Genomic DNA, 14,051 nt, shown 5'->3' with positions numbered 1-14,051 from the left:
TCTTGCGCGACGCTGACATGCCCTTCTAGTTGCTTAAAATAGATTTGGAGAAGCCCGAGAAATTGTTTCTTTAATCTCTTTTGAGCTTTTCTGCCAAGAATTAACTTCGAAAAGCTGCAAAACCATCTCATTTTGCACTGCTTACTTTCAAAAGGGAATGCATTTCTTTTTTGAAGGTGTGCTCGCAGAAGGTTATGGAAAGGTCGCGTCTAAAATACAGGCTAATGACAGGAGTAAGTTGCTTGGATCAGGCCTGCACCCTGTCAGTGGAGGTTGGCAAAAAACGAATAGCAAATGCACTGGAAATACTCACGGAGCACTGGTGGCTGACCAGCTTGGAAGCAGAACAGGTGCACCGAACTTACATGCAAGTCTGTTCGCTGAGCTCTGCACAGCTGCTTCTGAAGAACTTTGATAGGACAGCACAGAGACTGGACACCTTGTGTTTGAGCTGCGCTCACGATACCATAAGGAGTAATTTATCTTTGTCAAGATCATCTTCAACATATTGCGCAGTACTGCTGTCAAAAGAGGTTTTTCTGTAAGAGTGCCTCATGAAGAAGCTGAAAGAAAAATCTCTGATTGCACAGAGAATAGTGTATGATGGAGTTTCAGCAGTAGGTGGTGTAGCCAGTGTTGACATTACAGACAGTATGGTGGAAATGGTGCGTGGTGCAGACATTTGGTGGAAGGAGGACTCAAGAAAGAAAGCAAGACAGGATGGATGCATCTGAGGTTGAAAAAGACAGGAAAGGATTGGCCATCTGCATCAAGGAGCTCCAACAAAAGAAGCAAAGGCTTATCATTGAAGCACAGACTGATGCTTTTCTTCTCCAGAAGGAAATTGACGCTTTAAAGCAGGGAATAAATATCCTGATATTCTTGTTTTGGTGCTGCAATAAACAATTTTGTGCATGGAATCATCTATGAATCATGCCTCTGTTCGACATGCAAAATGTTCTTTTTCTTTAACTGTTCAGGGAATTTTTGTTTACATTATCAGGGAGAACCTGGAAAATTCAGGGACTATAAAGTAATTTAGTAGACACCCTGTTGAAGCACAGAGTGTTGTGTTTACATTGCTTCTCTGGCTCCCGACATACGGCAATCTAGTTTTGGCAGAAAAGAATTATAGACGTTAGTCAAATATGTCATCTATTGTGACGGTGCATCATTTTCTAATTACATTACATGTGTCTCTTCAATAGGTCCAGACGATGAAGTCTACAGCCTGCTTCTCAAGTCTTATGGAACCAACACGAGGACATGATGAATTGCCTGTGTAGCTACCGTTTCCATCATTAGTTGCCTTGGTTTGCATAATGGCTCTGGCCTGGCTGGCTTCATTCTCTCCAGTTCCATCTGCCAGGAATTTCTTCAAAACTTTCACTGAAACCCGGTACATCAAGCACATCTATTTTGGACAACACAACCTGCTGAACTTGCAGCAAACAAATGCTTTGGGGTGCTGTGCTATAGGCACGTGAACTTGTTTTGTGAAATGAGCCTTGCAGCATCAACATGTGACAAGAGTGGTTGGAAGCATTGTTCTGACGTGATTTTTCAAATGGTTTACTGAGCGCAACTGTTCACATCGTTTAAAGATACATTAATTTCTTAACCATGAAGTCATATCTGCCCCACCTATTTAAGTGCATGTGAATATGAGTTTGTACAGTTTGCTATAGATCGCTACAGAGTTCACTCAAAGGGACTGTAACAAGTCTTGTTTAAAAAATGGCTTCCCAATGAGCCTTTGCTTTTAGAGGTAATGCCCAGCACAAATCAGTAGTCGATAAATTTGTTCCCATGGTGTCAAGTGGTAAAAAATGCCAATTCATTTGTAATTAAGTCTCACAAAAGGTGCACCTTTCTTCCTTCAGGCGATGTGCCTGAAGGAAGTTGTTGATAAGTGCAAACGCTGAAACATAACCCTGCAAAACCCTACCTTGTTTCAACCATGTGGATATGATTTCTATCCTTTTGGGCCTGTGCACTGCTTTCTTGGGGTTTTTTTTTCACGTGGGTCAGGCATGTGGCTCACGTAGAGCTATGTGTGCGGGAGGGAGCACATGGGACTGATGAAAAAAGCTGATTGCCCCCCTTGGGATTTTCAAACTGCTGTACGGCTGACTGCAAAAGCTTTTGGAGCATAGAATAAAAGCTTAGTCTTGTTGCATTTTTGTCACTGAACCTGGAATTCAGAGGTGATGGTTGCAAAGGGTAGTACAGTCGTACATTTATATAATGAATGTTGATGTAAAGAATTACCACGTATGATAAAGTACAGTTAAACCTCAATATAACAAACTTCAGTCTAATAAAATTCTCAATGTAGTGAAATATTTAATTTTTATAACTTCTTATCCATTGAACACCGTGTACTTTGAACCTCAGTATAACGAAGTGTGTTTATGCATAATTTCAGTATAACGAAATTTCACTGCCACTGCCATGCTGCCACAAAGGATTAATGAGACAATAAACGGAAACTTCCGCAGACCAGATGATCAAATAGTTGAAACACATTCGGCTGCTTGCGAATGCACCTTTTGCACGTGTCCTTTTCTAGTGAGGCCGACCATAAGCCACTGACCTGCACTCTGCGCTCTCTAAACTCATGATTGCACGCACACAGCACACGAACTTCTCCAATTGTCATAGATCTCGGAGCTTACGACAAGCATGGCTATCAGTGTGGTTGAGCACATACGCAGCCTGGTAATACATTTAGCATTCAAGCAATGTTGCGGCACACCATGTTGCCACTGCCGAAACACATCACATATAAGCCGTATGCTTGGGGTCCTTCGTTTCTGGGTTATATGCTTCTTGCAATTTGGCTGTAAAAATCGGTTGTTATCTTTTAAAATGAAACAGACAGACAGACAAAGAACTTTAATAACAAGGTCCTGAAAGCCGGGGAGAAATAGGGTGTTTAGTTCAGGCTGCCCAAAGTTCATGATTTTCCTGGTAACTTTCACAAATGATTAAAACAAGCAATGGTCTCTTTTTGGACATAAAGGTTCTATTTAAACAAGTGAAATCGGAGGAGCATGCAATGGTAGCGGGAGCTGCTCGCAAATCAAGTGGCAAGCCCATCTCTAAGAATTCTTGTTGTCAGGCATTATTAATTGAAATGAAACCACAGTAACGAAAACAACCAATAGAGGCCAGTTTGCCAATCCTTTCTTTACTTTGCTCTCTGCAGTTTTTCAGTAAAGCAAAAAAGTACAAAAGATAGTGGACACTTCCCTGCTTAGCAGAAGGTGTGACAATTCTCGTTATCTTATGAGGCCCTTGTTGACATACATTATCATATGCATTGCAAGCATCTCTGCGTCCATCCTGAACCTGTCCGTTGTTCTGCCCTTGTGTGTTGTCCAATTTCACTTGTTCCCAATATAAGCTCTTGCTACAAAATTAATGAAATACCAGTTAGATTAATTACTTGCCCCCCCTCTCAAACATATCATAGTTGGGTAAACATGACCTCCACATTGCAGCTACAGCTTGCAGTACAGCGCAACATTTGCATGGCGGTAATTTGCTTCCTAGCATATTACCGCCGATTACATGTATGTGACGGGCAGGAAATTTAATGTAATTGCACCATTGGGGTATTCGTGTGAATGCGGCTACAATAAAAATGCAACACATTTTTTCACCCAACATCGGCAGGTGCTGAATGTATTACATTTTTATACATGCAGATTTTTGCTTAAGTGCTAAGCGCAAACAATGCATACACCATATCCATATATAATAATATTTGTAATAGGATATATCTCACAAAATGCAAGAAGTGTTCATTAGTTTTGTAACACCTGCATTTATCATTATCCCTAATGAAATGAAAGTCATTGTGGAGAAACTGGGTTTAACCCAGTTTGTATTAATTTTGTTGAGGGTGCAAAAACAGTAATTATCGAGTTTCACCATAGCAAAGAACCCTATGTATACTGCATCCAGGCGCCTCTCTCATGCGTCCCTTTGGACACGTTGGGTCATACAGCGGCAGACAGGCGAAGTCTCCTTTTCTGAGATTGCAGCGGCGCTTGTTAATTCTGAGAATTTATTCCTATCATTTGTGACGCAGTGCTGAAGTGTCAGGCTGCCTGGCTTAAGGAACCCGTGGGACACGGGTTCAAATCCAATTAACATTGGAGAAATTTTAAAAGATCTTTCTTTATTGAGGAGAAAGGGCTGTAAAAAGGCTATATATATATATATATATACACATACACACAATGACACAAAATGGCTGAAGTTGGCTGAGAATGCTAATCGCATCAAAATTTTAAGTAGTCGGCGAGAACACCTTAATATGGCACAATCTAAATGCTCATCCAAACATCCACAAGGTGCAAGCTTGTAATTTAGCATTGTTCACATGCAATGTATCAGCATGGCAAGCCACGAAGGGGCAATTACAATTTTCAGGAGACATTTGTCATTTGTGATTGTTTTGCATAAGCTTGATCGCAAACTTTTTTTTTTAAATGTGTACGCTTATAGCAAACATAAAATAGTATAAAGTAGATATTTTCTTCTCATGTGGGACTCTGTTATAATGAGGTTTGACTGTGGCGTACGCTTCACTTTTCTCTTTGCAGTAGGATAAATTATCAATGATGAAATTTAGCTTTTTCAAGAATCCCGTGCTCAAAAAGCTTTTGCAATTGGGGGTGCATTCAGTTTGTTTTTGATGGAGCAGCTGTGTACAGTCAGTATTTTGGTATGTTTTACTTACACGAATGCAATGTCTGCGCTTAGGAAGAGCATCTCTGCTGAAGGCATATCAAAGACTTGCATGTTGAACACTCATGTATGTCTCTGATATGTCTTTGTTGCCAAAAGGTCTTTCTGCTTTGCTGCTGAGTGAATGCAAGCACTTTAAAATGAGACAAACTACTGCAATGCTGTGCTGCAGCTATGATGAATGCATCAGCCAGCCAGCATGTGTACAGTTGAACCTTGATATGATGATTCTTGCTTTTAGATAATTTGCAGTTACTTTATTTATCCAATCTTGATACCATTTACATATCTTTTGCTATGCTTTAGCTAAATGATTTTGTCTGTTACTTAAATTTAATGAAGTCCTCACGCGATGTCTGCATGCTCTGGAGCGTTTAATGGCATATAATAATAACAGCAGGCTCAGATAGACTTGCTTCTATGAGCCTTTCCGCACACAAGCAAGACCAAGAGGTTGCAGGAATATGTGGAGACTTGAAGTGATCAATGCAGGTAAATAAATTCTCAGATTTAATGAAGTTAATTTAAAATGTTTCTTACAAAATGTGCGCCAAACAAATATTGGGTATATCAGTCATTAGACAGCTTTAAAGTAGCATCATTCGGCACTTTACGTATTTTAAACGAAATCGCTTTGTGGACCGCTTCAGTAAGTTTTCTTTGAAACTTTTAGTTTACTGTCCAAGAACGCAAGCGTAAAGAAAATGTTAGAGACAGGATGCCAAGTGGTGTCCTGTGCCAAACATGTCCATGCCGAGACAGGCTATTAGCAAACATACTGTAATTTCTATGCTGATGTGCCTCCTCATGCCTATGGACAGCAAAATTGACAAACGATTTCAGAAATTGGATGCACTATGCACCCAACTAGTGTTTTAGGTGAGTTTAGATGAAGCAAAAGCTCATTTTAACAGTTGCTGCCTATCAACAAAAGAGCATAGCGATCATAACAATTCATGCTAAAGTAGGGTCCACAAGTGCCGCCATGTTTCACTGCTATATTCTTAGCACATGTAAACATTACATGCATTAAACTCACCAAAGGTACATTAAGATAGCATGTGTAAACTACAGAAACCCAATGACATAGTAAGCAACAAAGATAATGCTATTTGTTTGCGTATGTAATGCATTTACTTTTGCTTGCAAATGCTATTAAAGAACTTTAACTTTTCAAATCGGGTGAGTCTGGTATGATGATAGGTTCAACGGTAGTCAGTGAACAAGGGAGGCCTCAGCCTGGAGTCCGAAGGCCGAAGTACTTGAATTCATCGGGCACAAAGACATGTATCTTTGTCGAAACAAGGCTGAGGCTTCATTGGTTTGCACACTGTTGATCATTTCTGCATACAAGTATCATAGGCAGGTGTGGGCGAGAGTTGAGGGAAACTCATCTGTCCGCCATCTGTCGTCTCACCATAAAATGTTTTAGGGACACGTTCCTTTTGACCCTCACACTTCCTTCTTGAGTGGATGTAGGGAAGCATAGATTTTCCTACTAAAATTACTAAAAGGGAGTTTGGCACTGCAATTGTACAGCTTCTATGGGAATGGTGATTAGTACACATGGATTTGTCTGATATTCATGCATATGGTTTCAGACATTCTTGTGGCCTTATTTGCTACTCTTCATCTGCCTTTATTGACCTTCATTTTGAAGCAATCTTATTTTCCTCAGTGCAGAATGTGATAAGACTCTGTGCACATGCATGATCATTGCCAATTAGTATTGCATTTATAATGCAATATGATCAGTTTATTAAGTCGCAAAGGTGTTTGAAGCCAGAAAGACGAAGTTTCGGGAAATCCGTGCACGTCTCGTCGTTCCCTTGCTGGCTGAACCACCATGCTTGCAGTTCTCGTAGCCACTAGTACTACAGTTCCTCTAGTAACTTTTGTAGGAAACTCTGAGGCACCAAGAAAAAACCTGTCCTTTCTTTCAGTAGTGCTCCTGTCACCAAGAATTAACCTGTTTCATTGCAGCTGTCTGTTATCGCAGTGCATTTCACAGCCTCATACATTGGTGCTAGAGCATACGGGGTACTCACTTTCATTGTAACCTTCTAAGCAAGCACAAGATGGAAGGCTAGCACTTGTTGCTAGTAATAATGGGACAGTGTATGTGGCTCCATGTTATGATGGATTTGAACAGCCCATATAAGTTTTGTTCTCTCCTGGAAATGCCCGCATGCTATCTTTAAGCTTGTAATGCACAAAGTGACAACCACTACGATTGGCTACAAAGTTATCACCCTAATTTATCTTGAGATTTAGTTCGTAATTTCTTAACAACCAGACTTTAGCTGCCAGAAGTGACCTAGGGGTGCCTGTTGCTTTTTATTATGATAGGAATTATGTGGACACTCCAGGCACATTTTTGCCATCACCGTCGCCTTGAGGTTCCGTACGTGTGAAAGCGAGTGAGGGTGAGCCAGCGAACATGGTTAAGTGTCATGTGGGCAAGCGAGGAACGCGGCCCGGATGCATGCCCTTCCCTGTGGTGAGGGAGGAGGGGTGTTCTTCTCCGGCGGCTGCTACGCTGCCTCGATGTCCTCCTCACCCACCACTCTGCATAGAGTGGAGACAACCGCGGCGTCTACGATGGTGTTGGCCATGCAAATTGCTGACGCCATAGTAGACGCCTTTGGTAAACTCCTAGGGGCATACTGCCGTCGCTCGTGTGTCATGAAAGCAGTCTGCGACGTGGCTTAAGTACGCACCCATGCCAACCTCATCTTCAAAGCGATCTGTGATGTTTACAGAGCGCGAAGTCTAATGTTAACTAATATTTTACTGGGTGCACGCTAATGCTCATCACACCAGCGTTAGACGCCTGGTAGCCAGGGCACTGTTTTCTATCAGGCAGGAGTTGCCCTGTGTGCTGCATCATGCCAACATGTTGCTCTCGCGTATAGTTAGAATGTCGTCTGAGGAGCCCAACCATAAGGCTGTCAGTTGTAAATGCTGCTTTCAATCACTGTCAGTGCTTCAATCTTGTAGCGAAACTGACAAATTTTGTTTACAGAGCCTACAGCTTGTAAACCTTGAAATGTCAGTTTTGAGAGCCACAGCATAGTCAGCAAACTTACATCCTCACAGCTGTACATTGCCTGATAACCCATGCGTGCTGTTTGACTGAGAAAACACAGTTAGTGCTGTAGTTGATACACTGGCTTCCCACACAAAGGGTTGAGGCTTGAATCCCACGGATGTCAGGAAAATTGCTATCTAGTTTTTAACATATGCTCCAACCTGTGCCTTTCCCCCATTGGTCCAAAATTCCAATAATTTTCTTTCTTAAAGAATTATTTCTCACATATTCGACATCCTTTGCATTATTTGCAGCCAGGATGAGACAGGGCATTGTCTTATGCTTGGTGGAATTGAAGAGCTTCAAGTCGAGGCCTGTTGCTAAATACGGGGTTAGGAGGAAACTGTAAAGTTTGTTAATGCTATGTATCTGTAATAATTGCCCACGTGACTGTCGCTATGAGTATGGTGTTAAATGGTTCTTGCATGTGCTGAAAAGTCTGTGCACAACATTGTCCGATTGTCACTTTAAAACGTGGCTGTTGTCAAGAGCTGCTGCCGGCAGTGTCCCAGTGCTCCTGTATATGAAGCTGCACTCTACAGACTCTGATCCTTCCTTTTCTTCCTTTTTACTTCCCTGACCTTTGATTTGCATTGATGTAGAACATGCTGTGTTGTTTTATCTTAGTGCCTTAAACAGATATTATCGGGTCTGTTAGGTTATGCACAATGGGAGCCAAAAATACTAGTTGCATGCAGTGAATTGAGCCTGTTGAGGGTAGTATTCTACAGATATCACTGTTTCTCCAGGAGAAAGAATAGATATTCATTTTGATTTTGTTCTATACCCTCAGTCAATATATTACTACCATTCTGCACAGTGATGCTGTTTTATATGCAGCATGCAAGGATTTGCCAGCACTCTTGCCTTGAGCCTCGTGTGTACCTGGCAAATGTGTTGAACTGACTTATATTTCAAGTTATTGCTTTGTAACTGTGTGGCCTAAATTGTCGCCTGCAATGTATGTTAACTTTTGCTAAAATACTGTCACTGATTCATAGAAAACGAAACTGTGAGATGCTCCAAACAATTGAATGTGCTCAGACATTGGTTATCACTGGAAATCGCAGCAAGAAGCAATTAGGAGGAGATACATTGTGTTGTCCCACATGCACATAACTTCACTACCACTGTAGACAATTTGAGGCACGTCGGATGCTGACTTCACCTAGTGACTGAAATGGGCAACATGCTTGTTGCTGTCCCGTTGGTGTTCTGTCACCATGGTTGCCACAGTGACCTAATGACAGAACTTGCTTGCATTCCATTTTATTAAGTGCCATAATCTGCCATTAGATGTCGCTTACGAAACCTCCTCCCACACTTTTCTATACATGTTTTTCACTGTGTGATGTCTAGTTGCCTGTTAGTGCTTACACTAATGAGACTGTCCTCCTAAGTGCTTCCTTCTGCTGGAAATGTGGGCAGATGTTAACAGTTCCATCACTTGTATCAGTATTTCGTCAAGACCAGTATGTGCTGTCTTGTTTGCAGTGTTGTAAGGACTCTTGCATGGTGCAGAATTTTAATATTTCTTTTCTGTCATTTATTTGTCAAAGTTGTATAGATGTTCTGCCGTACAGCTTTTAGGAAGAGACACAATCATTTCGTTGTACACACTGTTCTTTTTTTTATTATGTTGGGACCCTATTAATTTTTTGTCCAGCACAGTTGCAAGGCATGTGTTGTCATCTCAGCAGCAGAGTGTAACTGATTGAAGGGCTCATGACTGGTTCATTTTCTAGCAATCGTTCGTGGTTTTAGTTTTGTATTTGGCATTTTGTTTTTGGCCTTTTGCTGCTAACAGGAGCTTTCACTAGATTTGTATGATGGGCATTTATGGCATAGCTGTTTTAACCATGCCAAAGGCTTTGAAAAGGAATGTGTTAATGCATTATGAGCAGTAAACAGCGCTAAACAACAGGACTAAGAGAGGGACACAGACAACAGCGGATGTGTTTTTCATGAGCAAGTCGATAGTTGACGCGGAAGAAGCAGGTCTGCAGACCTAGAACTTTGTACACCTGCAATGACCATTATACGTGCAGCTCATCATTTAAAGCAGTTGCTTCCATGTTGATGTTCCCATGCAATGTTACACCAGTTGGTCCTTTAGCTTCAAGTGTGAAGCCATAGTTTCTTTGCATTTACATTTCTTTTCACACTGTACTGTTATTTTTTATTTCATTTGTTTTTGCTTAGAATTCAATGTTAGCTGTTCTTACTCTTTCATTTTTTGGGAAAGCATTCTGAAATGGTACAAAGATATCTTCATTCTCTTTTACTTGTGTACAACTCATTTGTAGTATTTTCCAAGGTATGTTAGGGTGCCATTGACATTTGATGCACAGTCAAGAATACATAAAGCATTTCCTCATTTTAGCACAAAAAGGAACATATGTGTAGCTCACGTATTGAGAAGAATAAGAAAGTAACATGTAGCCTCATCTCAGCTCTCTAAAGAGTCAACAGAACTACTAGCTTTACAAGGCCTGTTGCACTTTTCTGCCTAGGTTGCCTCACTGTCGCCTTGCTCCATCGAATCACTAACATCATTGGGCCACTTTGCTGTTATCTTGACTATACCCCCATCAAGTGGTTGCAGGGCTTTTCTCAACAGCTGCACTGTTCTGTCTCCACATATTTCTCTGTTATTATTTTATTAAAAATATTCAGTCTCCTTCCTCCAGCATAAATGAATGACTCATGCCTATGTCTGGCTTGCTGGGCTTTTAACTGGCCTCCTGTGTGGAAAGGCTACTCGAGTTGGATTCTTGGTTGAAACGTCGTGAGATAGAGCTATGTCTAGTATTTTGTGGCTGCTGATGGTTTATCCATTTCACTGCTGATGTATTATGGTAGGAAGCTAACAAATACCACTACTTAACAATGTCTGTCTTGGTCACCTTTGTGGTTTGTGGCATTCCCAATATATAGCGCCCCTCTCTGTTTTTGCTTTTGGTTTAATGACTCCATAGCATTGCCCTCTTGTGAGTAACCAACTTGCTTTGGGTGCAAGAGAAGTGCTGATAATAGAAAGACTGACGAGTTTTGACTGTAGTTGATATGCAGCATTTTTGATGGGATGCTGCGCAGTGGATTGTACTTAGAAGCTGAGAGAAAATGAAGAAATGCAGTGTTCTGAAGAGCCGGCCATCACAAGATGAAAGAGCTGCGAGCATGCTGCAGCTGTAAGATACAAAGTATTGTATATATGCATCTGCATATTGTTACAAGTGGTTTGAGTAATACAGCTATACAAAATGCTTATTTCTTCTACGTCTCTATCATAGGTGCAGTTCGGAATTACATAGGCAGTGGAAGGTATCTTTTTTTGTTGGCATGGCATTGTGCAATAAGTTGATACTTTTTGGTCCATTATGGGCAGGGATAACTGGTAGGGCCTGCAGGGAAATTATTTCTATTGTGTTTTTGTTTGTTTTTCTGTACTTCCATCATTTATATTTTTTTTTTTCACAGCTTGCCTCAGTCACTTTTTTTGATCATTTGGTGGTGCTCAATTTCATTTATTTTGCGTCATTTCATATTGGGGGATCTCGCCTGAAGAACTTCATTGTGCCTGATGGGTGGGCTGAATGTACAGCTCCTGGTTTTTTATGCTTGTCAATCTAGCGAATTTCACAATGGTTTCTTCTTTTTTTTAACAATGGCAACCTTTGATCTTTAGCATCTTTGACCTTTTTCATACACAAGTTTCTATCGCTTTGTTGTAGTTGTGCATGGTATTGTTCACTTCACCAATGTGACACCAATGAAGTGTCCTTTACTTACTCCAGAAGCGCGCGGTTGACGCCCTGGTACATTAGTTTTCTTTTTATTGTTTGTTCATTGCCGGTGTCTGTCGCTTTTGTGGTGTGTGCCGTACGTCATCGGTTAAAGAGGGTCTGTTTTATGGTCAGTCATATAGAGATGAAAAAAAGAAAAAAAATGATAAGACATCTCCGTTCATGTTGACCTGCATTGTTCATGTTTTGTGCACTCGGGTGCAAAGATGTAGTTTGTCACTGCGTTTGTACAGAGAGCTCTATTTTTTCCAAGACGGAATAATAAAAGAGTCTAGGCACACGCATAGCTTCATGGCGTTCTTTTTGTCTACTTGAATTCGCGGAGAGTGCGAATTCCGGCAACCACACGCAATATGCTACACACACAGCTAGTCGACCAAATCTTGGAAGACTGCGCAGCTATGAAAAGGGAAAACTTAGTCTGTGTGGTTCCTGTGAACGAGCAAGCCCGAACTTCCCTTTGTGGTATTTATTGTACAGTTCTTGTATTGAAGAACACCTTCGACAATTCTGCCAGTGGCGGGATAGTATATTCCTCGCACAGACTTCTGTTTTCGCTCGAGTGCATTCTGAGTTGCGTTAACTGGTGTTTAATATGTGTTTAAAGGTCTGCGCATGAGAATTTTGGCATTCTGCCCTCTTTTTAATCTCGTTCCCTCCACTAAAGGCACAATAAGGAAAATGACATTGAGATAAAAGCCCGCCAGCTTCTGAACCGCAATAGCATGCATAAGCCCATTGAAAATAAATTAATAAGGGTTGTGAAGTGAACTCAGAGCGCAAAGGTTTTGTGGAAATATACAAATTAGAAAAATAAAATGTAGGCACGGGTACGCTTGGCATCCTATGAGGCTTGAACGGCGACCACGGAAGATCCCCGCGTTGGTATCTTAATGTGTTGATAAATGAGTGATATGTTCACGATGTGACTGGCTTTGGATGAAGTAAGGTTGGTAGTTTTACTGACCGTATGAACTGCTGCAGACATTCGCTTACTGAATTAACAAGCAAGGCGTGCACAGGCAAACATGAACACATCCCATTCGATGAACGCGGGCCGTCGTTGTCAGAACGCTGGCGTCATGAAAAGCGGCAGCAGTGACGAGCGAATTCCCCTTCGTGCTTCCTCTCGCTTCAACGCGAACTCGGTGCGCGAGAACACGGCGCACACGAAGCCATCAGCTATCTCGGGTCTCCTGGCCTTCGAACTCATCACATATTACCTCGCAGACAGGGCAACCAGCCGCGCGATGCGCAGCTGTAGCCGGAGCAGAAGAGATGCGCGCTCACCTGCCCCCCTCCCCCCCCCCCACTGCGAGAATACGCCGCTGCATCAAGAAACCATCCTCGGCTCACCCTCGCACGCTTTCCCTCTCACCTACAGCACACGGCGCTTGGCCGCGATCTTCTCGCACTTGGACTTTATACGGAACCTCACGGCGACGGCGACGGTAGAGATCCGCCTGGAGTGTCCACATAATTGCTATCGCAATGAAACGGAGATGCCGCGGCCGGAAATTCAACCCGTGATCTAGGCATCGGAACGCAACAGTCGCTGAGACTGCGTTAGGCATAAGTTCGCACTACAAGGTCGCGAGTTAGGCTGGAGGCTATGGCGGCCGCGTGACGACGGGGGATTCGTTTACGAGAATACCTTAACGGAGTAATGCAGAATAGGATCACCTAGGGACATGTATGCTTGTATAATGTTTTGCACACTGTCAGAGAACCGAAAAAGTGAGGCCACGGAAACATAAGAGGCTTGAAGGTAAGCAGGTTATAGACAATTCGCGACCTCCAATAACGCGACGTAACATTTTGGCCGCTCATAGGCGTTACATGCAATGCTACAGTCCGTGTTTAATTTGAGGCCATGGTTAGTCGGATCCAGCAGAAATGCGGCTGCGAAATAAATGAGACACTGCGGCGATTTGTGCACCTGAAAACGGCTTAGTCTGATAAGCCGCGTGGTTTGTTTGTTTTGTTTTGTTTCTTTTGTTTCTAGATAGAGCGCCGCCCTCGACAGCGGAAGACACGATGGCGGAAAAACGAAGCTACCAACTTTCTAGGAATAACCAAGGAGCGTGAAAAGCCGCGAAAGATACAAACAACTATTCACTTAAATTTAAAATAGCGCTATATACATAGGACTGAAAGAATAGAACTAGACAAACGTTTTGAGGCACACAGAACTATTATTTTAGTCTTGTGTGTATCGCGCTATTTTAACTTTGAACTCTACCAGCTGACTAGTAAGAATACCATCTAAACATCTACTCTTCTGCAACTATTGGCCATTTGTGACGCCGCTGACACAAAAGCACTTCCCCCCTCACTCCCCCCTCATTTTTTTCTTCAACGCTCTTTAACTAGGAGTGTCTGCAGATAAGTAA

The 14,051-nt window shown here is 42.1% G+C and overlaps 1 protein-coding gene across 4 annotated transcripts in view; it reads left to right on the top strand.

Annotated features, from left to right (window-relative positions):
* gem (transcription factor CP2 like gemini) overlaps positions 1-11,944 on the top strand; it is an 84,684-nt gene extending 72,740 nt beyond the window's left edge. For all 4 annotated transcript variants that reach the window (XM_075693338.1, XM_075693336.1, XM_075693337.1 and 1 more), the window contains one exon: positions 1,209-11,944. In XM_075693338.1, coding sequence (XP_075549453.1) covers positions 1,209-1,270 — 62 coding nt within the window. In that variant the 3' untranslated portion in view covers positions 1,271-11,944. The remainder of the gene's footprint in view (positions 1-1,208) is intronic.
* Positions 11,945-14,051: the final 2,107 nt, after the last annotated feature.

Source organism: Dermacentor variabilis, chromosome 5, assembly GCF_050947875.1.
Source record: "Dermacentor variabilis isolate Ectoservices chromosome 5, ASM5094787v1, whole genome shotgun sequence".
NCBI classification, from domain to species: domain Eukaryota; kingdom Metazoa; phylum Arthropoda; class Arachnida; order Ixodida; family Ixodidae; genus Dermacentor; species Dermacentor variabilis.
Note: the sequence above shows the minus strand (reverse complement) of the source record. Positions and strands in the feature narration are given on the sequence as shown.